Below are 25,434 nucleotides of genomic sequence, written 5' to 3' on the forward strand. Positions count from 1 at the left end.
AATACAAATATCTTCATTTTACAAATGAAGAAACTGAGGAATCAAATGGGTTAAGTAAGTTTGCCTAGGGTCAAACAACTAGAGGATGGAGAGACAAAATTTGGATCCATATTAGACCTTCTTCAAAGCTCTCATTCTCTCCAGGCATCTGTGTAGTCTCCTGGGAAGGTGGCACTTGTACCTCCAAAAAGGGAACCTGGGCCTCTTTGGGATATAAGGGGTTGCTTTTGTTCGTTTGACCTAGAGAACACCATTATTTCCTGAAGTGTCACCATTTTTTTTTTTTTTTTTTGTGGTACGCGGGCCTCTCACTGCTGTGGCCTCTCCCGCTGTGGAGCACAGGCTCCGGACGCGCAGGCTCAGCGGCCATGACCCACGGGCCCAGCCGCTCCACGGCACGTGGGATCCCCCCGGACTGGGGGCGTGAACCCGCATCCCCTGCATCGGCAGGCGGACTCTCAACCACTGAGCCACCAGGGAAGCCCTCACCATTTTTAATAATTATTTTAACTGGTTGGATACTTCCATATCCTAAAGGCAGAAAACTCCAAGCAATGCATTGATTGATTGCCTTTGACAATTGATTTTTTACTGACCTTTGATATAAAAAAGTGTTCTTAGACTTTTTGGCAAATTAGAACAATTAGTCATACTGTCTCTTTGACAGATCACCTTAGAATGATAGTAAGCTTTGTATAAAAATTGATTTACCCAGAGAAACTGTTTGCACCTAACCTATTCTTCAAGCATTATATATGCATATGCATATGTATATATTTTGTACCCATGGTAATAACTATGAATTACTTCTGTCAGTTTGAAAGTATAGTTAAATGATTTAAGGGGAAATAGGAAGTTATTGATACAGCAATACACAAAGTATTAACAGTATTGTAACTAGATAATAATTTGTTTCTTTTCATAAAACTCCCTTGTATTCTCTCATAAGGGTTTGGTAGCTAAAATTGTGTAAAAGAGGAAATAATGTTATCCAAGGTTCTTAAAGAATCAAGACTGAAATAAAATAAGCAGTTAAAAAAAACCTATTTAAAGGGGGTTACTTAATTTTTCTGTGGATGTGGTATCATTTTTCTTGGCTCTGTAGTTTTTGTCCTTTTTCACTGTATCAGTAAACAGTTGTTAGGTACACATCCTTCAAAGTTTTCAAAGTTGATATCATACTTTTACAACTATTAAAACAAAAATAATCAGTACTGCTCACTTGAACTCATTGATTTCATGTTGTATCATCAGATTTCAGTTAAACAATAACCAGAAGTAAATTTATACCTTTCATGTCATCTTATATATCATCCACACACTGCCTGAGATTTTTATTCCTTTTTATGTATTGTTGGGTGTTGACAGTATTATTAACCATATTTACTTTACTAAATGTTGCCTTGTGTGGAAATTCCAAAACTTTGCCAACTCTTGATAAGCAGAATAATGATAAGCTAAAGAGAGTCTTATTCCATCTTTTGAGAGAAATGTAAAATTATTCATCTAACTTTAAAGAATCTTTGGCAAGGGTGTTTTTTTAAAAGTATGTTGAATTCCTAGCCATTTTATTATTGATAGCTATGTATCTATATGATATTTTAGGTATGAATATAAGGAACGAACTTTCAGTTGTCAAAGAATAAGCATGTTCAGTGAGTTGCAATTGTGGTATGACAACTGGATAACTATTATATCTTGCTGAATCAACTCCATCTAAATCTTAAGTGCATATTGTATTGTTTAGTCACTTCCTGATTCAATGAGAAGTCACAATATGTAGCAGTTTAATAGCTAGCATGTTCTACTTCATAGCTCACAGAATGCCCTTGGTGAGTAAAGTAAGTCCACAAGAAATACAAAACAGATGAGAATTCCTTTGGAATACAACTTACCTAGTCTATTTCCTATAATTTGATGTGACTGTGAATGAAAGTCCTTATGTAATAAGAGAGCCCTAGGTATATTTAAATATTTGACCCCCTGTAACTTACTGTTAGTTGGAAATGAAGCAGGGTTTTTAAAACATTTTTCAATATATTTTTTCATTTCCTGTGTCTTGTAAATATCATTGATTTGTTATTTTGCATTTTTTGACTGTGGTCCATAGGAAAAAAAATAACTTTTATTGTGTGCAGTACATATTTGTGTATTTGTGTGTGCATGTGAGTAAACAAAAGTTTCACAGATACTTATTAACACACAAGCTGTACTCTCATATTCTCTACTCTCTTCTGTTTCATTTAGAAAAAAATTCTAATCCACTAAATTAATTTCATGACACATCAGTGGATTGGAACTCATAGTTTGGAAACACTACCATTTTAACTGAATGCTTAGAAGGTATAAGTCCAAAAACCATCTGAGGTACCAAGCCCATGAAGGAAAATTTAATATTGATAGAGATACCTTGGTTATTTGTGCACCCCTACAATTAAGATCATTTTAGTTAATAGAAAATGTGTTTCAAGTTTCAAGGGGCATCTTTAACCAGGACAAAGGATCAATCCTTGGTAATGAAAACATTCTAAATGTGAAAAGTCTACATTGTAGATAAATGTGATTTTGTTAATTATAAGTAATCATGATTATCATGTTTGGGAACATTAATATGCTAGTCACTTTATGTTGAATTTCTTTACATATTTTATCTTTGCTTAAACAAGAAACTTGACATTTCTTGGTTGACATAAAAGTTTAGTTAGGAAGGGGATCAAGATAGCAGAATAGGAAGACCCTAAACTTACCTCCTCCCATGGCACACCAAAATTACAACTATCTGTGAGCAGCTATCTGTGAGAAAGACCTGAAGACTAGCAGCAAAGATTTTCTACAACTAAAGATATAAAGAAAGAGCCACAATGAGATAGGTAGGAGGACAGAGACACAGTCTAGTCAGGACCCACACCATGTTGGTGACCCACAAATGGGAAGGCTGTCACAACCACAGAGTTCCTTCCTGCAGAGCAGGGGGTCCAAACCCCACATCACATTCCCCACCCTGGGGGTCCTGCACTCTGAAGATAAGCCCCAGAACATCTGACTTTGAAAACCACCAGGGCTTACAATCCGGAGAGGCAGAGGGCTGTAGGAAATGACACTTCACTCTTAAAGGGCATACACAAAATCTCACACACTGAGTCCCAGCACAGAGGCAGTAATTTAAAAGGCACCTGGGTCAGACCCACTTACTAATCTTAGAGAGCCTCCAGGAGAATCAGGAGGCAGTCAGGACTCTCCTGGGGATGGAGATGCTAGTGGCAGATACTTTGGGGATTTCATTTTACCCTATTGACACCAGTACTAGGAAGCACAATTTTGGAACCCTCACTCTATCCCATTCATGCTGGGGACTTGCTCTGTCCACAAGCAGCCCACAGCAGTCACTGGGGAAACCTGCCCCACCCAGCAGAGCAACCTGGGCAGGGCCTCACAGCCAGCAGGGCCAGGGGCCAGTCCCACCTATCAGCATGCTCACAGTAGTCGGCCCTGCTACAACAGAAGGGTGCATGCAGCCCACATAGGGGACACCCCAGAATACTGGTGGCCAGAAGGAAGCATGCAGCTGGGCCCCATAGGACGTCTCCTGCATAAGGCCACTTTTCCAAGATTTGGGAGACATAAAGGACCTACCCAGTACCTAGAAATAAACACAGAGAATTAGGCAAAATGAGGAGACAGAGGAATATGTCTCCAATGAAGGAACAAGACAAAACTTCAGAAAAAGAACTAAATGAATGAAATGGTGATAAGCAATCTACCCAATAAAGAATTCAGGGTTATGGTTTTACAGATGCTCACAGATGGTTTTACAGATGAATTTGGGAGAATGAACAAACATAGTGAGAATTTCAACAAAGAGTTAGGAAATATTAAAGAGCCAATCAGAGCTGAAGAATATAATAACTGAAATGAAAAATACACTAGGAGGAATCAACAGTAGAATAGATGATACAGAAGAATGGATCAGTGATCTGGAAGACAAAGTAATGGAAATCACCAAAGATGAACAGAAAAAAAGAAAAAAGAATTTTAAAAATACGTAGTTTGAGACCTCCGAGACAACATCAGGCATACTAACAGTTGCATTATAGGGGTCTCAGAAGGAGAAGAGGGAGAGAAAGGGGCAGATAACCTATTTGAAGAAATAATAGATGAAAACATCCCTAACCTGAGGAAGGAAAACAGATATCCAGGTTCAGGGGACACAGGAAATCCTGAAAAGATGAACCCAAAGAGGTCTGCATGAATACATAATTAAAATGACAAAAATTAAAGGCAGAATCTTAAAAACAGCCAGCGAGGGCTTCCCTGGTGGCGCAGTGGTTGAGAGTCCGCCTGCCGATGCGGGGGACATGGGTTCGTGCCCCAGTCCGGGAGGATCCCGCATGCCACGGAGCGGCTGGGCCCGTGAGCCATGGCCGCTGGGCCTGCGCGTCTGGAGCCTGTGCTCCGCGAGGGGAGAGGCCACAGCAGTGAAAGGCCTGCGTACCGCAAAAAAAAAAAAAAAAAAAAAACAGCCAGCGAAAAGCAACTGGTTATGAACAAGGGAACTCCCACAAGACTGTCAGCTGACTTTTCAGCAGAAATTCTCTAGGCCAGAAGGGAGTGGCACATTATATTCAAAGTGATGAAAGGAAAAAACCTGCAACCATGAATACTCTACCTGACAAGTTTATCATTCAGAATTGAAGGAGAGATAAAGAGTTTTGCAGACAAGCAAAAACTAAAAGAGTTCATTACTACCAAACTGACCTTACTAAAAATGTTAAAGGGAATTCTCTAAATGGAAAAGAAAAGGCCACAACTAGAAATAAGAAAATTACAAAAGGAAAAATCTCACTGGTAGAGGCAAACATACAGTAAAGATAGTGGATTAACCACTTATAAAGCTAGTAGGAAGGTTAAAAGACAAGAGTAGTAAAATCATCTATATCTGTAGTGGGTGATTAAGGGATACACAAAATAAATTTATTTTAAGATGCAGGACTTCCGTGGTGGTCCAGTGGTTAAGACTCCACACTTCCCCTGCAGGCGGTGCAGGTTCGATCCCTGGTCAGGGAAATAGGGTCCTGCATGCTGCACGGCATGGCCAAAACAAACAAAAAAAACAGATGTAATCTATGAGGTCAGAAACATAAAGCGGGGTGGAGGGGAGTAAAAATGTAGTGCTTTTAGAATGTGCTCAAACTTAAGAGACCATGAACAAAAATAGATTGCTGTATATATAAGTTGTTATATATGAATCTCATGGAAACCAAAAACTGTAATAGGTACACAAAAAATAAAGAGAAAGGAATCTAAACACCAAAGATAAGTCACCAAATCACAAGGGAAGAGAGCAAGAGAAGTAGAAAGGAACAAGGAACTACAAAAACAACCAGAAAACTATTAACAAAAGGCAATTAAGTATATACCTATTGATAATTATTACTTTAAATGTAAATATAGTAAATAAATACTCTATTCAAAAGACAAAGTGCCTGAATGGGTTAAAAAAACAAGACCAATGTATAGGCTGCCTACAAGAGACTCACTTCAGATATAAAGACACACACAGACTAAAAGTGAGAAGATGGAAAAATATTCCATGCAAATGGAAACAAAAAGAAAACAGTACTTAGACAAAATAGACTTTAAAACAAAAACTGTTGCAAGAGATGAAGAAGGGCATTACCTAATGATAAAGGGATCAATCCAACAAGAAGGTAACACTTGTATATACACCCAAAATAGGAGCACCTAAATCATAAAGCAAATACTAACATGCATCAAAGAAGAAATTGACAATATACAGTAGTATTAGAGGTCTTAGCATTATTTTTTTGGATGTCTCCTCAGGCAAGGGAAACAAAAGCAAAAATAAGCAAATGGGGCCATCTCAAACTAAAAAGCTTTTCTACAGCAAAGGAAACCATTAACAAAACAAAAAGGCATCCTACTGAATGGGAGAAAATATTTGCAATGATAATCCTGATAAGGAGTTAAAATACAAAATATATAAAGGATTCATACAACTCAATATCAAAAAAGCAAACAATCCAATTAAAAAATGGGAAGAGAACCTGAATAGACATTTTCCCAAAGAAGACTTACAGATGGCCAATAGGTGCATGAAAAGATGCTCAACATCAGTAATCATCAGGGAAACGCAAATCAAAAACACAATGAGATATCACTTCACACCTGTCAAGGATGGCTATAATCAAAAAGACAACAGATATCAAGAGTTGGTGAGGATGTGGAGAAAAGGGAACCCTCGTACACTGTTGGGATTATGAATTAGTGCAGCCACTATGGAAAACATTATGGAGGTTCCTCAAAAAATTAAAAATAGAACTACCATATGATTCAGCAGTTTTACCTCTGGGTATTTACCCGAAGAAAACAAAAACACTAACTGGAGAAGATAATGCACCCCCCCATGTTTATTGCAGCATTATTTACAATAGCTAAGATATGGAAGCAACACAAGTGTCCATCAATAGATGAATGGACAAAGAAGATTTAAAAAATGGTACCTTGCTATTTGTGACAGCATGGGTGGATCTAGAGGACATTATGCTAAGTGAAATAAGTCAGAAAGAGAAAGATAAATACTGTATGATTTCACTTATATGTGGGATCTGTACAGCAAAACAACTGAACAAACAAAATGAAAACAGACTCAGATCAGAGAACAATCAGGTAGTTGTCAGAGGGGAGGTAGGCATGGTATTTGGTGGAAAAGGTGAAGGGATAAAAACTTCCAGTTATAAATAAGTCACGGGGTTGTAATATATATAGCATAAGGAGCATGGTCAATAATATTGTAACAACTTTGTGTAGGGGCAGATGGTTACTACACTTATTATGGTAATCATTTTGTAATGTATTTAAATGTTGAATCACTGTTGTTCAACCAAAACTAGCATATTATTCATCAACTGTATTTCAATAAAAATGTTTACAGTTATATATAGGCAACTTTTAGTATAATATAAAAAATATTAAGTGTCAGAAGTACAGGTAAAATTAAGATAAAAATTATAATTTCCTGGCCTTATATGATGGCTTATATTTGAACACTTAGAAAGGATGGTGATGGTCATTTCTCAGAAGGGAACAGAGGCAAAAAGGCAGAAAAGTTTGACATGTTTAAGAAATTGAAAGTAGTCTATTTGGATGAACTTTGTTCTAGAGGCAGTTTTTTTTTTTTTTTTGTGGTACGCGGGCCTCTCACTGTTGTGGCCTCTCCCGCTGTGGAGCACAGGCTCCGGACGCACAGCCTCAGCGGCCATGGCTCACGGGCCCAGCCGCTCCGCGGCATGTGGGATCTTCCCAAACCGGGGCACAAACCCGTGTCCCCTGCATCGGCAGGCAGACTCTCAACCACTGCGCCACAAGGGAAGCCCTCTAGAGGCAGTTTTTAAGCAGAGGAGAGAGCTAATGTCTCTTGTAGTACCCACTTGCTACAGGAGATAGCAGATGGATTTGAGTGGGGTGAACTTAGGCAGGGAGATTAGTTAAGAATTCATTGAAGTAGTTTAGAGAAGAAGAAATGAGATTCGGTAAGATAGTGTCTTCAGAAATAGAACATTTTGGGCTTCCCTGGTGGTGCAGTGGTGAGGGTCCGCCTGCCGATGCAGGGGACACGGGTTCGTGCCCCGGTCCGGGCGGAGCGGCTGGGCCCGTGGGCCACGGCCGCTGGGCCTGTGCGTCTGGAGCCTGTGCTCCGCAACGGGAAAAAGAAATAGAACATTTTATCAAGATTATCAGAGTAAAACCACCATTATTTGTCCATCGATTAGATTAATTCATTCATAAATATTTGGGTATCTTCTGTACAATTCTGGGAACACAAGTGTGAACAAAACACATACTCTTTGCCCTTATGGGTTTTAGTCCAGTGGGAAACCCAGATGTTTACAATTTAGGGTGATGCATATGCTGCCATAGAAGGCCAGTGTGCCCTGGCAATGAGTGTCCAGACTACTAATCTTGAAGTCTCATGGATGGGTAGGTCTTGACCAGGGAAAATAAGCAGGGAGAAGTATGTTGGAGGCAAAAAGAAACTGTGTATCAGCTTGGAAATGAGAGAGAGACAGTGATACATTGTGGAACTGAAAGAAGTTCATTGTGGCTATATTTTGGGATTGGAGAGGAGGCCAGGACCAAATCATCCAGAGTACTAAAAAATCCTAATGAAAGGTTTGGGCTTTATCCTTTGAGCAGAAGGTAAACATGGTATGTTTTTAGGCAAGGGGGATTCAGGGTCAAATGTGTATGTTAGAACAATTATTTTAGTTACGGATATTTTAGTTACAAGTAAGAAACTTAAGCCAAAGGCAAAGAAAGTGGTCCAGGGAAGTTCAGCATATACAAGGGTAGGAAGTACAGCTGGACCTCACAAAGGTCTAGAACCAGAAATGGTTATCAATTAATATCAGGTGCTTTTGCTCTTGCTCTCCCTCATCACTGCATGTCTTGTCTCTAGCTCCTGATACATTGTTTTTTCTTTGTATACCTGGCTTCTCTAACTACAAAGCTAACCCACAGCCCCTCTTAGCTTTTCTCCCAACTCCAGATCCCCTGGAGAGAGTCCGATTGGCTCATTATCTCAGTTATCTCCCCTTGGTCTAATCATCTGGCCAGTAGAGCATATAGAATAAGAATAACTGCTTCAAAGCCCACCCCTGTCGCAATTAAGGGGGTGCAGTGAGTTGTTGGCTGGACAAATTTCTCAGAATGAACCAACTTAAGAAGATCACTGTGGCATAAGAGTGAAGAATTAGGGGCAAGGGGATTAGAGGCCCCTTTAGGAGAATACAGTAATGCAAGCAATAGTTAATATTGACCTGAGTTAGAGTGGTGAGTAAGAAGAGAATGAATTTGTAGTAGATTAAAGATTGACTCTCCAGAACTGCATGGTAAGCGGATATGGGAGGATAAAGAAACAAGGATAATGTCTGTGTTTCTGGCTTGTATAACTGAGTGGATGATGATAGCATTCTCTGAGCTGGAAGGACATAGGAGAGGCAAATTTGGTGGGGATTGAAGGAGATGGAGTGAATTATTCATTTTTGCACATGCAGAGTTTGAGGTAGGTAGCTTTGAGACATGTAAGTGGAAATGTGTAATGGACCACTGAATATATACATTTAGAGCAGAAGAAAAATCTCAATGGTAGATAAATGTTTGAAAGCTAGTTTTACATGCTAGCTGAAGCCTAAGAGTGGGTGAGATTGCCCTGGGAGAGTGTAACAAGGGAAGAGAGCCAAGACAACCCTGAAGAGAGTCATTTTTGAGGGCTGGTAGGGGAAATGAACCTATAAGGGAAGACTGAGAAGGAACAGAAGGTAAGAAAAATCAGGAGTATGCAGTGTTTTGGGGAATCCAAGAAAAGAAGAGTGTTTCAGACAGAAGAATATGGTGAACAGTGCCAGATACTGCTGAGCAGCATAAGGAGTCAAGTTTTGTTGGGTTTCAGAGCAAGGAGCTTGTTGATGATGTTGGTGAATGAGTTTAATGGAAGTGGTGAAAGTAGAAGCAGAGGGTTGAGGACTCTTGGCGGGGGCAGTAAAGAGATCAAAACCGCAAATGTAAACAGTGCTTGAGAAATTTGGCTGTGAGAGGAAGGAGAGAGAGGGATCAATAGCTAGTGATTGTTTTTGACAGTGAAATAGGGTTTTAAAGTATGTGTATATTTTTGTTTTTAAATAGCAGGGTCTTAATCATATTTGAGTGCTAGGAGAAAGACTGATGATTACTTGAGTAAGATCAGGAGAGTTATTCAGAGTACTGTTACATTGTAATAGTGAAGGATGAAGCAAAAGTAAGTATTTGGACCCTGGTTTAGTAAAGGGAAGAAGTTATTTCCTGACTTTTCTCTGGGAAGGGATTAGGATTATCTACAGGTAAGGTAGAGTTGAAGATGTAAGGAGCAGTGGGACTCTTTGAAATAGACCTTGTAGAAATTAGAGGGGATAGCTGACTAGGGGAAATCTAGAATTTTCTGCCTGGGTTAGATTGAAGGCCTTGAACTTAAAAGCACTATGGACCATTTTGGGTTTTGTTCAGTCTACATATACGCTCAAAAGGAGACAGCTAGTTTGGTTTGTGCTGTGCGATTTCAGGTTGGTGCATCAGGAGAGAGTAGGGCAGGGTTATTGGCATAGTGGTGGTCTATCTAATGGGCCATAAGCTGAGGAATGAAAGAAGTAAAAACATGAGAGGACTAACAGGAGAGTAGAGTTCTTAAAGGCCTGGGTGGGAATCCTTATGTGCAGAACATAAGTGAGAGTAACTCAGTGTGAGACTGATCCTAAAGTGAAGGTGACACTAAAGGAAAATGAACCAGTAGTTTCTTTGGAGAGTTGCAGCCTGTGTTGCTGGAAGAATAGTACTGCTGCTAATAGAAATAGATGTGGAAGGAAGAGTGAGTTTTGGAAGGAAAAAAAGTTTGATCTTCACTATTTAGAGTTTGAATACCCATGGAATATCCATACTGAGATGATCAAGAGGCAGTTGAAAATATAGGAGAGAGGTCAGGACTGGAAATGAAATTGGGAATCATAATTGAAGCTATGACTTTACCAAGGAAGCATAATATATAGAGTGATAAGGTGGTCTTAGGCACGGTGTGCATTTAAGGAGTGGGAAGTAGAGAAAACGTGCTTGCGAGGTTTGAGCAATTTACAGAGAAACTTAAGAGAAGTTAAAGAGGAATTGACTGAACAGGCCACTGGATTTGGGAATTCTTGAGTGGCTCTCCAGAGGGGTCAAGAAATAGTGGAACATGAAAGGAGATTGTAAAGATGTGAGGATTAACTGTGACTTTTTGGCAACATGTTTATTGCCAATGAATGATGCGTATTATAAGTGATTTTTAAAATCTCCCCAGTATACGGACATTTAAAAATCATAACTTTGCTTTAAAAAATTTTATTAGCCAGCTTCTGGCTTTCTGAAATGGAGTACACTGGTCATTTAATTTCTTAAAGCCTCAGGAGTATCATAATTAGTGATTATTACTCAGCACTGTAATACTGCTAGGACCTTCTGAGCACTGTTAGGACTTGTTCTTATACTGAGTGCTTCCCGTGTGCCTTGTTTTTTGATGGCTTCTTCCTCTAAGTCAGTTGACGTTATTATTCTAGAATCTTTTTCCTTCAAAGTACTTCACTATGTTATAGCTTAAAATTGTTAGAGAATGAGAGAGCTCTTTAGGAACAAATAAATATACTTAGTTAGTACTGTTAACATTTGTGAATCAAAAGATCCAGACCAAAAAAAAGCTAGTCATTTTATCACTTCTGCCAGTTGGCATGTTGGACACCCATGTTATGTTTAAATTGTCTTCTAAGTGACTTCATGAGGTTTTTCCATATGTAGGTTATTGAACTACTCCAGAAAGTCATATATCTCTTTAGAGGGTCTGAGGGGGGAGAAGATTAGAGGAGAAAACACTTAATATCTGCTGTAGATTTATGCAGGAAAAAAAAATCTGTTTTTAGTCTCTGGCTTTTGTTGCTGTTACTGTGTTAGTAGTGAAAAAAGAGATTTTTATGACCCAAGCTGTAGGTCTTAGCCAGTGAAGGGCAACTTGAAGATGAGATAGAGCTTAAAATTAAAGCTGTTTCTGAGTGATTGATTATAGTTTTGAAGCTGGACAATTAAACCTTTTTACTATTCTTGCAAATCTTCAACTTAGATTTGTCATACCTGGTTAATACAATCAAATGGAAATGCTTTTTTTCTCCCCGTCTTGCTGAGCTTACAGATTCTGAAAAATGGTGTAATTTACTCTGAAATTCAGTGTTTTGTTTTGTTTTGTTTTCTCCTGCTGGGAACAGGCACATTTAATTACAGAAAGCTGTTTGTCATGGAATCATTTTCTTCTAACACCTACCTAGCACTTTTTAAAAATTCTGATCATAATTCCATTGCTGGCAAGATAAACTAGGGTAATTATATGTGGAATTAACTAACATTAATAAAATTCCCTGTAAGATGCATCTGGGACACTTCTTATTTGCTATTCCCAATTTGTGGTTTTAGAAGGTGTCTCTGGTGGTGGTTGAATGCGATCAACATTTTCTTCTCTTGTGAGCCTAGAATCTTATTACTAAAAGACTTGGCAAAAGTTATTAGAAAATGGCAGGCATTTGAATTTTTCTCAAGGAATAAGTTATTTTGCATGATCAATTTTTTGGATAGTGGAAGAATTTACCCAGGTACTGCATTGTACAAAGGTACCCTTAAAACTATGTATTCTTTCTTGTATAAGAATTCATAAAAATTTTATAGGAATTTACAAGTATGAATTTTTTTAACTTTAAAATGAAAATATCTTTTGAGTATCTTGGGAAATAGTATATTCTTACAAATTAGGTTACCTGTTTTTATTGAATTGAATGTCATTGAGAATATTGGCATTGCATTTTAGCCACTAACAATAATCTAAATACAGCTGAGCAGCCCAGAGCCAGTTTCCTAATATTTTGAGATTTTTGCCGTTTTGAGAACAAAGTAATTTAAAAATTTTGGATACCATCTAACTGAAATGTTGATTATAATTTCATAACCATATTGGGTTCCATTACATAAAGTATATTATCATCATTTGTTTAAAAAGTAGCCAGCAGCCTGTTACTTTATGGCTAAGGACACTGCTATAAAGTCTTGAGATCTTTAATAAATAATTTGAATATATAAATCTTAGAAACTAGTTCTGAGGTTTTCATGTAGCTAAAGTCATCCTCAAAATACAGAAATTGTGAAGGGATACCTGTCTAAGCATTATTTTGTGGTTGGAATGTAAAACACCTACTCAAGTAACCTCAATTAAGGTATGGATATACAATGGAATATTACTCAGCCATAGAAAAGAATGAAATAATGCCATTTGCAGCAACGTGGATGGACCTAGAGATTATCATACTAAGTGAAGTAAGCCAGATAGAGAAAGACAAATATTACATGATACTGCTTATATGTGCAATCTAAAAAAAAAAAGAAAGATACAAATTGAACTTATTTACAAAGCAGAAATAGACCTGCAGACATAGAAAACAAATTTGTGGTTACCAAAGGGGAAGGAATGGGGGGAGGGATAAATTAGGAATTTGGGATTAACATATATACACTACTATATATAAAACAGATAACTAACAAGGACCTATTCTATAGCACAGGGAACTATACTCAATATTTTGTAATAACTTATAAGGGAAAATCTGAAAAAGAATATATATTATGTCATACATGTTAGTGTATGACATAATGGTATTTCTATATTAATTACTTCAAATATAATTGAAGAATAAACTTTGAAAAATATGTGGAACTGAAATAGATGCATTTACATAGTGGCAGTTGAGATCTGCCCTAGAGGCCACTTGAGGGCTTTTAAGAGTGATGTTAATAGGAATTTTGAAACATTGACTTAGGTGTGAGGCCAGGAATCTCTGACTGTAATCTGCAAGTAGTCAGACTTCATTAGTTAGACCTAACCTCATTTTAAAGGCTATCTGCTTGCTGAGAAAGCAGCCCTAAGCAATTCCTTAGCATAGATGGATACTGTAGAATGTGGCTCTGCCACCTTGGCCATAATTGATAAGCCCAGGGCAGGCCTTTGACCCAAGGGTAGTAGTCTGTGAAGTGGCCTGGTATGAAAACTGCACAAACAGCAGTAACGGGCATTAAACTAATCAAGCACATATCTCTTTTTCTCCTGTAAATTACTCCTTGAGAGGAGGAGAATGATGGACAGTTCGTAATGGGAACTTATAGTTACAGTTTGTTCATTTGTTGTTCATTCAACACCTATCTGAATGCCTAATATTTGCCAGTTACTATTCTAGGCTCTGGTGATTTAATCATGAACAGACCAACTTTCATGCTTTCATGCAACTTACATTGAGGGGACAGATAAGTAACATGTAATAGATGTCAGTAGTGTAAGTGCTTTGAAGAAAAATGAAGCAGGCTGAGGAGGAGGGTGTGATTAGAGGGTACTATTTTAGATAGGCTAATCATGTAAGGCATTTCTGAGAAGCTGATGTTTGAGCAGAGTCCTAAGTAGAAGATGATGAGGGAAAAGTCAGCATGCAGCCATCATGAGGTAGTAGAAGCCAAGAGTTATACAGAAGAAAATTTCAGAGTAGAGTGAAATTTTATATTAGTCAAGGTTCTCCAGAGAAACGAACCAATATGATGGATGGGTGGGTGGGTGGGTGGGTAGATGGGGGGAGGGAGGGGCGAGAGAGAGACAGAGACAGAGACAGACAGAGAGACAGAGAGACAGAGAGACAGGAAGACAGAGAGATAGATAGATAATGGAGGCTGACAAATTCCAAGATCTACAGTTGGCATTCTGGAGACCCAGAAAGCTGATGTAACACTAGTCTAAGTCTGAATGCCTGAGACCCAGAATAGCCGATGATGTTAGGTTCTAGCCTGAAGGCCAGCAGGCTCAAGACTCAATATTTCAGTTCTAGTCTGAAAGCATGAAAAAAATGATATCCTAGCCTGAAGGTAGTCAGGTAGGAGGAGTTCCCTTCTACTTGCAGTAGAATAAACCTTTTTGTTTTTTTTTAAAGAAGATGTTGGGCGTAGGAGTTTATTAATTAATTTATTTATTTTTGCTCTGTTGGGTCTTCGTTTCTGTGCGAGGGCTTTCTCTAGTTGCGGCAAGCGGGGGCCACTCTTCATCGCGGTGCATGGGCCTCTCCCTATCGCGGCCTCTCTTGTTGAGGAGCACAGGCTCCAGACGCACAGACTCAGTAGTTGTGGCTCACGGGCCTAGTTGCTCCGTGGCATGTGGGATCCTCTCAGACCAAGGCTCGAACCCGTGTCCCCTGCATTAGCAGGCAGATTCTCAACCACTGCGCCACCAGGGAAGCCCACCTTTTCGTTTTTATTCAGGCCTTTAGATGTTTGGATGTGGCCCGCCTACATTGAGGAGAGCAATATGCATTACTCAGTCTATTGACTTAAATTTTAAATGTTAAAGTCATCCAAACCCCCTCACAGAATCACCTAGAGTAATGTTTGACCAAATATCTGTGTACCCTGTGGCCTAGTCAGTTTGACACGCAAAATTAACCATCACAGAGGGGGTCTACTGGTAGCCATAAAAGCAAGATGATTAAAGATAGATAGGCTCCAATTCACCCCAGTGACTTATTGTCAAGATAATCTGACGATTAGAGCTATCTTGAATTCTGAACTTTGTTGCACTGCCTGAATTATTTTCCATTGTCTGTGAGGCCTGGCTTTATGGCTCTATTGAACTCACTCTTTTTTCCCTGAGCACTCTTTATATAACTACTTAGTTTAACTCGTTTGTCTCTACATTCAGGCTCACCAGACCAACCATTTTATGGATGGGCCAGCCTGATAGCAGAGGAGTCTTGTTTCTTGTACAGACATTACAGAAATAAACCTTGAGTTATAAAAGCCTAATTCAGCCTTTTTTTTTCTTATGAAGGAAAACAGTGGTAAAGATAAACAGAACTTTTAAAAGTGATTTGTTACTTTTAAAAAGGTTCACATTCTTGGTTAACATTTTTAGCAGTTACTTATTAAATTATACCTCTTTTAAAGAGCTGACATGTTTTGGAAATCTGAGAGTGTAGGAGACACAGTCCTTGCCCTCAGAAGGACCACAGTCTGACAGTAAAATCTGCATATCTAAATATACAGCAAGGTAGTTTTGATGAGAAATTAGGTTCAAGCTGGAAAAGGCTTCATGAAGATTATATTTAAGCATCTTTGGTAGATAGAATTTGGATAGCTACAAAAAAGAGGTCAAAGTATTTCCCAAGAAAGAAAGGGAAATGAGTAAATCAGGTGAAAGAGTTTGGGGATGATAATTTAACCACGTTGACATGAGTGTAGTGTTCTTGCAGAGGAATATTTTGAAAGCTAAAGCTGAAACTCAGTATGTCCACAACATTCTGTTGCATGTTAACCACTTTGAGCCTCAGCTCCTCATCTATTAAATGGCATAATAATGCCTATCTTTTCTTTTATTCCTGTGAGACTCATGACCAGTCACATCTAAATTCTATATAGTTTCTTTGGTTTTAATCCACAAAGAGGCCTTTTTGAGTAGGGAAATGAGTTTTCAGATTCCATATCATTTCTTCCTCACACTCTTCCTGCTCCAGCTTCCTTATGGAGAGAACGGTACACCAAATGGATCCTCTGTAAATCTCACCAGTATCCTTAATGCCCTTACCTTAGAAATTGTTCCTTCTGTCTCAGTCTTCTGAAGGTATTTTCTGATGGCAATGCTGCGTTAGTATCTCTTTCTGTTTGGCCACACATGTGCTTTGGATCCCATTTCTTTCCACCTTTTCAGAGATGTTATGCTAACTGAAACCTCAGGTTTCTTTTTCACTCTCCTGGTGTCACCCTTCCTATCTTTTTGGGTCTTTTCTATTAGCAGATAAATATGATCAGGTTGTCTTTATGTTATATATATTATGCATGCTATGCTGTAGTATATTATATATAATATCTAATCTAATCATCCTCCCTTGACCATATACCTTTCTCCATCAATTTCCTTGTGTCTTCTCCATCAACTTCTCTAAAGAAGTAGTTATACCCGCTTAACTTATTTCTAAAATCATATCCTATTCACACCTAAGCTCATTCCAATCTACCTTCTACCCCCATCATTCTATTCTAATACCCTTCTACCCCCATCACTCTACTTATTTGATATTTCTGTAGCATTCAATACTATTGGCCATTCTGTTCTTGAAAACACTCTTCCTTCGGCTTCTTCAATGTGTTCTCCTCATTTTCTGTGTATGTCTCTGGCTACATCTTCTCTGACTTCTTTGTTGGCTTATCTTTCTCTAATTGCTCATTAAATGTGGGTATCCACAAAGCTGACTCTTAGGCCTTTCTTTTCTTACTACTATATTCTCTTGAGTAATATTATTCTTTCTCATTGCTTCAATAACAATGCCAACTTTTAAATTTATATCTTTCACATAGACTTCTCATCTCAGGTCCAATTCTGTATCTAGCTACCAAATTGGTATTTCCATTTGGATGTCTCGGTGAGGTATCTCAGACTCAACATGCTTAAGACACAACATGTTTGTAACTTCACCTCTTCCTTCATGTCTTCTTCAGCACCAAGACTTGTTTTATTTTGGACTCAATATAGTGTATGGATGAAGGACTCAAATCCTCACTCTAAAAACAAACAAACAAACCTCACTTTACTCTTTACTAACTTTGCAACCATAGGTAACCTTTAAAGACTCAATTCTGTCATCTGTAAAATGGAAAAACAATAGGTCCTTTCTTAACATAATGCAGCATCAGACAAAATGAGTAAATGGGACTTATACTTCCAGCCAAGATGTAGCAACAGGGACTGAATTTACTCTCTATCCATAAACAATTAGAAAGCCTTCATAGGACTGTTGTGTGGATTAAAAGAGTATTTATAAGCACTTAAAACAGGACCCCAGCATAAAGTAAGCTCTATGTAAAATTTTGCTTTTATTATTATTAAATATAGATTTGATGGTAAAAAAAATAGTGGGATGAAGCTCTGAAGTGCTGCTTTAAGGGTAAATTATGGTATTAATTGTTTATATTATAAAAAGCAATCCTCAAATCAGTACTCTTAAGCTTCCATTTTAAGAAACTAAAGGATAAGAGTAATCCTAAAACAAAAAAGGGAATAAAGACAAGAGCAGAAACCAAAGAAATAGAAAAGTACAAAACAATAAAGAAAAACAGAAACTAAAATTTGGCTTTTTGAAAAGATCAATAATAGTGATAAAATTCTAGCCAGACTAATCAGGAAAAAAAGAGAGAGGATGCAGATTACAATAGCAGGAATGAAAGAGGACACATGTCTACAGATCCTATAGACATTAAATTCAACAATTTAGATGAAATGAGCAAATGCCTTTAAAAACACAAACTACCAAAAGCTCATTTAAGAAGAAATAGATAACCTGAGCAGCCCTATATATTTTAAAAAAAAATAATTTGCAGTTAAAATCTTCCTTCAAAAAATCTCTTGTCCTAGAATGTTCACTGAGGCATTCTATCAAACATTCAAGATGAAATGATATCAGTTCTACACAAAGTCTCTCAGAAAATAAAAAGGAGGGAATACTTCCCAACTCATTTTATGAGGTCAGCATTTACCCTTAGCATGAAAGAAAACTACAGACCAATAGCCCCCACAAAAATAGATGGAAAAACCTTTAATGAAATTTTAGCCAACTGAATCAATAGTATTTAAAAAAAAAAAAAAGGGTAATACTTTTTACCAAGTAAGAGTCATTACAGGAATACAAGTTTGGTTTAATGTTTGAAAATCAATCAGTGTAATTCAGACAGTCTTCTCTGGAATATTACATGACTAGTTTTGTTATTGATTTTGGAAATGTTTCTCTGGGCCTTTCTTTAATTTGTCTAAATCATGTCTCTACCTTCACAATTGCTTCCAATTTGTTTCTTCTAAAGCCTACACTGTTTAAACTTTTTGTTTATTTTTAACTCCACATACCTAAAACTTCTTTTTAATTTTAATTTTATTTCTTTCATTTGGCTTAGTTCAGTAGCTCACTGGTTTTCCTCTTCCAGCTCTTGCTCCCTCTCTTGCAGTATAATCTCCAAGTAGCAGCTAGGGATATAGTCAAGGCACTCTCTTACTCTGCACTTTCCAGTGGCTTCTATCCTACTCTAAGAATTGAGCTATTATGTGGATATGATAACTTAGGTCTGCGTGTGTGTGCACAAAATAAACTCATCCACCTGCTTTAAAAAAAGAAAAAAAAAAAAGAATTCAGCTATTAGAATCCAGTTCATGAGCCTCTACATGATCTGGCCCCAGGACACAGCACAGTGCCTGGCACATGGTATGCATTTAATATATGTTGAATTAAATCTTTGCATTCTAAGTCTTATCAGAATTTTTTTTGTGTTTGTTTTTGTTGTTGTTGTTAGCATTGTCTTACAGCCACACACACAAAAATAGTAATTCTTTAGACCTAACTGGTTTCTCAGTTTATTACGGGATATGGAGAGTAGGTTGGAGCTGTCTTGCATGCACTTTAAGGCTCACTTTATTTTATTTGATTTTATTTTACTTTTTGGCCATGTTGTGTGGCATGTGGGATCCTAGTTCCCCGACCAGGGATTGAACCTCTGCCCCCTGCATTGGAAGCACCGAGTCTCAACTATTGGACCGCCAGGGAAGTCCCTTGCATGCATTTTAGAATAGGCCAGTTTTGTCTAGTAAGGATGGTTAATAAGATTTGTCAGTAAGTAATACTCAAACGGGTAGGAAAAGACTGCTTTGGCTTTAAATCAGACAAATTGTAAAAATCTGTGGTCAGAACTTAGGTTATGCTTTAGATGACCCAAACAGTTCAGAACAGCATTGTTTTGTTTCATATCCCAATATACTAAATGCTTCTCTTATAGTTTCTTATTTTTAAAATAACTTTACCGTATATATATATTTTTAATCTTATATTTTCTACTGTGATTCTTTTCTTTCAACCATTACAACCTCAGCTTATGCATTACACCCGGATGTTGCTATTGGGGATCAGGGGCTCTGTTTTAATGACAGCAAGGTGCTGCTCTGTGTTCGTTAGTTTTTTCTGTAGGAGTGATATGTGATAACCAGCTTACTAACCTGTCAATTTGTTGTTGCTTCCAAGAACACTCACTGAGATTGTGAATTATTTTTGAATGAAAGTTAATCAGTTACAAAAATTAAGGTTTCAACACTATAATAAACACATAAAAAGGACTAGTTTAAACTTTTAAACTGGAAGTGACCTTAAAAACAGTTATAATTATTTGCTTTTTGTTTTTCTTTTTTAAACTATTGGTTGTTTCTTAAGTATAACAGATGCTAACCAGGCTCTGTGGTAATTTTTTCTTTCTAACTGTGTTTTTTAATGAAGCAGCTCTTTTAACATGATCTAGCAATCTGTGAATAGAGTGATGACTTGAATTTTAAGATTAAGCAAATTCATTTTGTTAACATCACATTTTGTTCCATTTTGCAGCTTCTTGGTGAATTTTTGGATGAAGCCATTAAATTAATTGCTTGCCACCATGAGCAGAAGCAAGCGTGACAGCAATTTTTATAGTGTAGAGATTGGAGATTCTACATTCACAGTCCTGAAACGGTATCAGAATTTAAAACCTATAGGTTCAGGAGCCCAAGGAATAGTATGGTAAGTTTTTACTTCCAAAAATTAGGCAAAGAATCATTAAGTGCTCTGTTTTCTTCTCTCATAAATTCTTTGGTAAATATTCCTTGGTAAATATTTAGCTTGCCTCAAAAAATTAAAACTATGAAATTTAAATTAAAGCTATAACACGGTTGTTTTGTTCTGAGATTAATGGCTTTTTTATTATTCATAAAACATAATTTTATAAATCAGCTCTGTCATCTTTAAGTGTAAATTATGATTAAATACTTGGTCATAAGCCATGTAAAGACAGATATGTGTATCAGGAAAGAATAAGTGGCATGCTTGGTAATTCCATGTATACATTTATTCCCATAGCTAACTGTTTAATAAGAAGCTTCACTTAATCATCACTTTTACACTGTAATGAAATTCTTGAATATCATAAATCTTGTTTTACACTGGGGAATAAAGTCAGCTAATATGTCACTGTATGTGTTTCAGAACTCCTATATATCTTTAAAATTGATCTACAGGCTAATTTTTACAAAAGGCCTAGGCTCTATAGATCAGCATAATTCCTTATAAACTGAAAAAACACTCTTTGGGATAGTTCTGTTAATAATTTTAGGTTACTAAGTTAGCATAATAAGCTAGTGTTGTAGGGAATTCTAAGCCTCACTCAAGCATAATGATATCTTTATTACCTCTTCTTGAACCAGATTTGTTTTGGAATCTATTAAAAAATCCTAAGTGTTTACAACCCTGCAGTTCTCCCAGGTTCTAGAAAAACTTTTGCATACAGCTCTTGCATATGTACAGAAAGAGACATATGTAGGGCTGTTCTTTGCAGTACCATTTAAAATAGCAAAAATTGGTAATAGCATCAAATCTATCAGGAGAATAAAAAATAATCACACAGTGAAATACTCTACAACATTTAAAATGAACTGGAGCTTATATGTGTCAACAAGGATAATCAGAAATGTAACGCTGAGTTTAAAAGCAAGATGTAGAATATACATACATTATTATACTGTATATATATATGTACTTTAAAGTATGCAAAACAATACCATATATTTATGTATGCAGAAGTATAAAAACATTCATAAATACCAAACTCAGGATAGTACTTACCTCTGAGAATAGAGAGAAGGAAGGGGGCTTTACCTATAATAATATATTTCTTTTAAAAAAGTTCAGAGGAATAATGGTAAAATATTAGAATCAAACAAATTTGTGTAATGGGGACTGTAGCATTTATTCTCTTTTCTGTATTCTTAAGGTAATTTATACTATCACAAACTACAGAAGCTGGGTCATTTTATAAAGCATTATTGGCTGATTGGTTGTCATTTTAACTGATGACATTTAACCACCCACAAATTAAATTTAAAGAAAATGATGTGGGAATATCAATATGCTAAGAATTCTGAAAGTGAACTCTTGGTTCAGATTCTAACTCTCTGATTTATTAACTTTGTGACTCACATGGCAAATTAACTCTTCTAAAGCCTGTTTTCCCACCTAGTATACAGGGTTGTTGTGAGGAATATATTATTTATAAAATACTTAATAGTATTTAAAAAATATATTATGTTCCTGTATCTTCACTTATCCTCAGACAAGTGCTTTTTGAAATTTGTGTACCAGAATTTTCTTTTTTAATTGCTTTGGAAGGTAATCAGCCCCTGTCCTAAGGAATAAATGCCTTCAAATTTTTGCTTCACAAAACATTACTATGAAATACACAAATAAAAAAAAATTTTTTTTAAACTCACTGTTGTACTACTGTCAGAATCAACTGAAGAACTTAATTTTTTTTTTTAAAGGCATTATTTTGGGCCCCAGTTATAGATGGTAAGATTCATTGGGTCTGGATTGGGGCCTCTGAGTCCCCAGGTGTTTCTGATTTGTGCACATTTAAGAATCAATAATTATGGGCTTCCCTGGTGGCACAGTGGTTAAGAATCTGCCTGCCAATGCAGGAGACATGGGTTCAAGCCCTGGTCTGGGAAGATCCCACATGCCACAGAGCAACTAAGTCCGTGAGCCACAACTACTGAGCCTGCACTCTAGAGCCTTTGAGCCACAGCTACTGAAGCCCGTGCGCCTAGAGCCTGTGCTCCGCAGCAAGAGAAGCCACCGCAGTGAGAAGCCCGCGCATCACAATGAATGAACATGCCATGCAGCCCAAAATTAATTAATTTAAAAAAAAGAATCAATAATTAGAAATCTAATTTCCTTGGATACAAAATAGTTCAAATTTAGAGTTTGATATAGCAGATAAAAAACTAATAGGAATGAATTTAATGGTTAAAAATAAAATACTTTATCTGGAACAGTCAAAACTTTTAATCATTTTATGTGACCCCTAATGTTTTTTGTTTTGCCTTTTTTTTTAATTTGGGAGGAACATATCTGTAAATAACAGCATTTTCTAAGTAAAGATTGTAATATGTATGTTTTGGTGTGTATGTATATATATGTATATAGGCAATAGTTAATGGTATATATAGAATGTATAGATGTGTCCTTTTATGTAGTACCAATTTCTTAATACATAATTTCTTCACTATATTTGATATAGTAAGATTGCTACAGAACAAACTCAGGTTTCCAGTTAGGTGAGAGAATAATTTTAATCAGTAGTGTGCTGACTTTCCAAATATTATATAAACAGAACTCATCTTTTATAGTATGTTAGGTGGTCCAGTATGAAAAGCACGACCTCATGTCTTAGTCTTCTCGTCTCAGCTTTGCTTTTAACTTTCTGGCTGACCTTGGACAAATTACTTAACCTCTCTGGCCCTATATCAGGCAGTGATTAATCCAAATGATTTTTAAAAGCCTCTTTTAATCATAATATTCTATAATTTTAAGACACTTTACCTTACTTGTGCTATACTTTCTTTGACCTGTCATTTGCAAAATGTGCCATTTGGTCAGAGTCATGGTAGAGGAAGATGTGAAGAGTTAATGAGTATAGTGTTATATTTCCCAGAATTATAGATGTTTCGTTAGTAGCTATGAAGCAGCTTCTGATGTCCTGAAATCTGGCATTTATATTTATAAATACCTTGATTTTTAATTTCTCCTCCAAAACAAATTTTAAGTGTTTACTTTTTATAAAATAATCTTTCGTATAGATGTCTCTATATGCACTTTCCTCTTCTGTATTCATTTTGTTGTGTCTAAAGAGGAAGTGATGTACTTATGTAGAATTCTTCAGCAAATGTTTTGAGTAGAATTTATGACCACATGTATTCTTTATCCTGTCTTTCCTTGGTGTAGATTTGGGGTGAGGGATTCATTTGGGCTCTAAGCTATCTATTGGACCTGAATACTCATTAAACATTTGTGCATTGAGTGCCCATTGTATGCTAGGTGGATCTTGGATGACACCCAGTGAACAAGCAGTCTCTTTCTTCACAGTCCATTTTCACTTTTAATCCATCAGCATTTTAAGAAATAGTTAACAATGCTGTACACTGTTGGAATATGCTCTAATAGGTATAGAAGAGACATATTGAACATCAAGGGCTGGAAATTGGTTCAAGTACATTTATCTTTGGAGAAAGTGAGGAATCTACATGAATGTTTCATAAATTCAGTTTTGCAGATTTTTAAGTTTTTTGTTGTTTTTGAATTTCTTATTACAGTGCAGCTTATGATGCCATTCTTGAAAGAAATGTTGCAATCAAGAAGCTAAGCCGGCCATTTCAGAATCAAACTCATGCTAAGCGTGCTTACAGAGAGCTAGTTCTTATGAAATGTGTAAATCACAAAAATGTAAGTGAACATTTTAGAAAATTTCTTAAGTATAAATGAAATCACGATTTGTTCGTGAATACATGAATATAAAAATCTTTTAAAATAGTAGGTGCTTTAAATTGTTCTTTTGGATTGAAGCATTGCTTAAAGGGATATATAAATTTTTCTCAACTTTATTCAATTATATTAGAAGAAAAATAGCTTATGAAATTTAGATTGTATAATTTTCTGGCATTTAATTTGCAAAAGGAATTTTAAAGAGGTAGATGTTTTAGAACTTTATTTAGGCTTCATCTCATCTTCTGCTTTTTGTTTTCTATTAAGCTGACATTTCGGAAAACTGGAGCCTGAGCACAGAGATGAAATTGTTCCCATTATTCTTTGACATTGGTACTTTATTTAATAATATTGGATAAAGCAGTTTACCAGAAACTTTAAAAAATATTTAAATGGAATTAGTAAAACATTCCTAATTCTATTTTCTAATGATTATAAAGACTTAAACATACGACTTTCACTCCTTTACACTTTTAAAAACTTACATTAAGCATACTGATACTTTTATGATTATTTTAATGGAATGATTTCTCCAAAATGAGAGGAAATAAACTAGGAGCAAATTGTACAAGGGTCAGTTTTATGAAGTACTAAACCCAAAGCATCTGACTGGAGATGTGTTGTGGTGTTTGTCCAAAGGAGTTTATAAAGAGCTCAATACTTTCTGATTGCACAAAACACAATTTACCACATTTTGAGAGCTAGCTATGTGCAAGCCTCTGTGTATTGGAGTTAGTAGATTAGCCCCAAGGGAAAAAGTTTATGGAAATTGAGGATTAGACTTCTTTTTGAGGGAGCTTACAGTGTTATTTTGAAGACAAAATAAATACATAAAGAGTTAAATATCAGATGTGATAAAGCAGTAAATTTTAATTGTCAAATTATGGCAGATGGAACGCAGCCCTACCCATCAGCAGACTAGCGGATTAAAGTTTTACTGAGCTCTGCCCACCAGAGCAACACCCAGCTCTACCCACCACCAGTCCCTCCAATCAGGAAACTTGCACAAGCCTCTTAGTTAGCCTCATCCACCAGAGGACAGACAGCAGAAGCAAGAAGAACTACAATTCTGCAGCCTGTGGAAGGAGAACCACATTCACAGAAAGACAGACAAAATGAAAAGGCAGAGGACTTTTTACCAGATGAAGGAAGAAGATACAACCCCAGAAAACCAACTAAATGAAGTGGAGGATAGGCAACCTTCCAGAAAAAGAATTCAGAATAGTGACAGTGAAGGTGATCCAGGACCTCAGAAAAAGAATGGAGGCAAAGATTGAGAAGATGCAAGAATGTTTAACAAACACCTAGAAGAATTAAAGAACAAAGAAACAGAGATGAACAATACAATAACTGAAATGAAAAATACACTAGAAGGAATCAATAGCAGAATAACTGAGGCAGAAGAACGGATAAGTGACCT

The 25,434-nt window shown here is 36.7% G+C and overlaps 1 protein-coding gene across 5 annotated transcripts in view; it reads left to right on the forward strand.

The window, feature by feature from the left end:
* Nucleotides 1–25,434, forward strand: part of MAPK8 (mitogen-activated protein kinase 8) — a 102,041-nt gene that overhangs the window by 45,071 nt on the left and 31,536 nt on the right. For 3 of the 5 annotated variants that reach the window (XM_022564510.3, XM_022564509.2, XM_022564511.3), the window contains exons 2-3: nt 20,052–20,222; nt 23,846–23,975. The exons of 1 other annotated variant lie outside the window; for it this stretch is intronic. In XM_022564510.3, the coding sequence (XP_022420218.1) occupies nt 20,101–20,222; nt 23,846–23,975 (252 nt within the window). In that variant the 5' untranslated portion in view covers nt 20,052–20,100. Of the gene's footprint in view, nt 1–20,051; nt 20,223–23,845; nt 23,976–25,434 lie in introns of those variants that run through there. One more of the 5 variants, XM_089897802.1, reaches the window with a different exon arrangement.

This window comes from Delphinapterus leucas, chromosome 16, assembly GCF_059928025.1.
Source record: "Delphinapterus leucas isolate spDelLeu-1000000601 "Yukka" chromosome 16, BTC_Dleu_Yukka2, whole genome shotgun sequence".
NCBI lineage: Eukaryota > Metazoa > Chordata > Mammalia > Artiodactyla > Monodontidae > Delphinapterus > Delphinapterus leucas.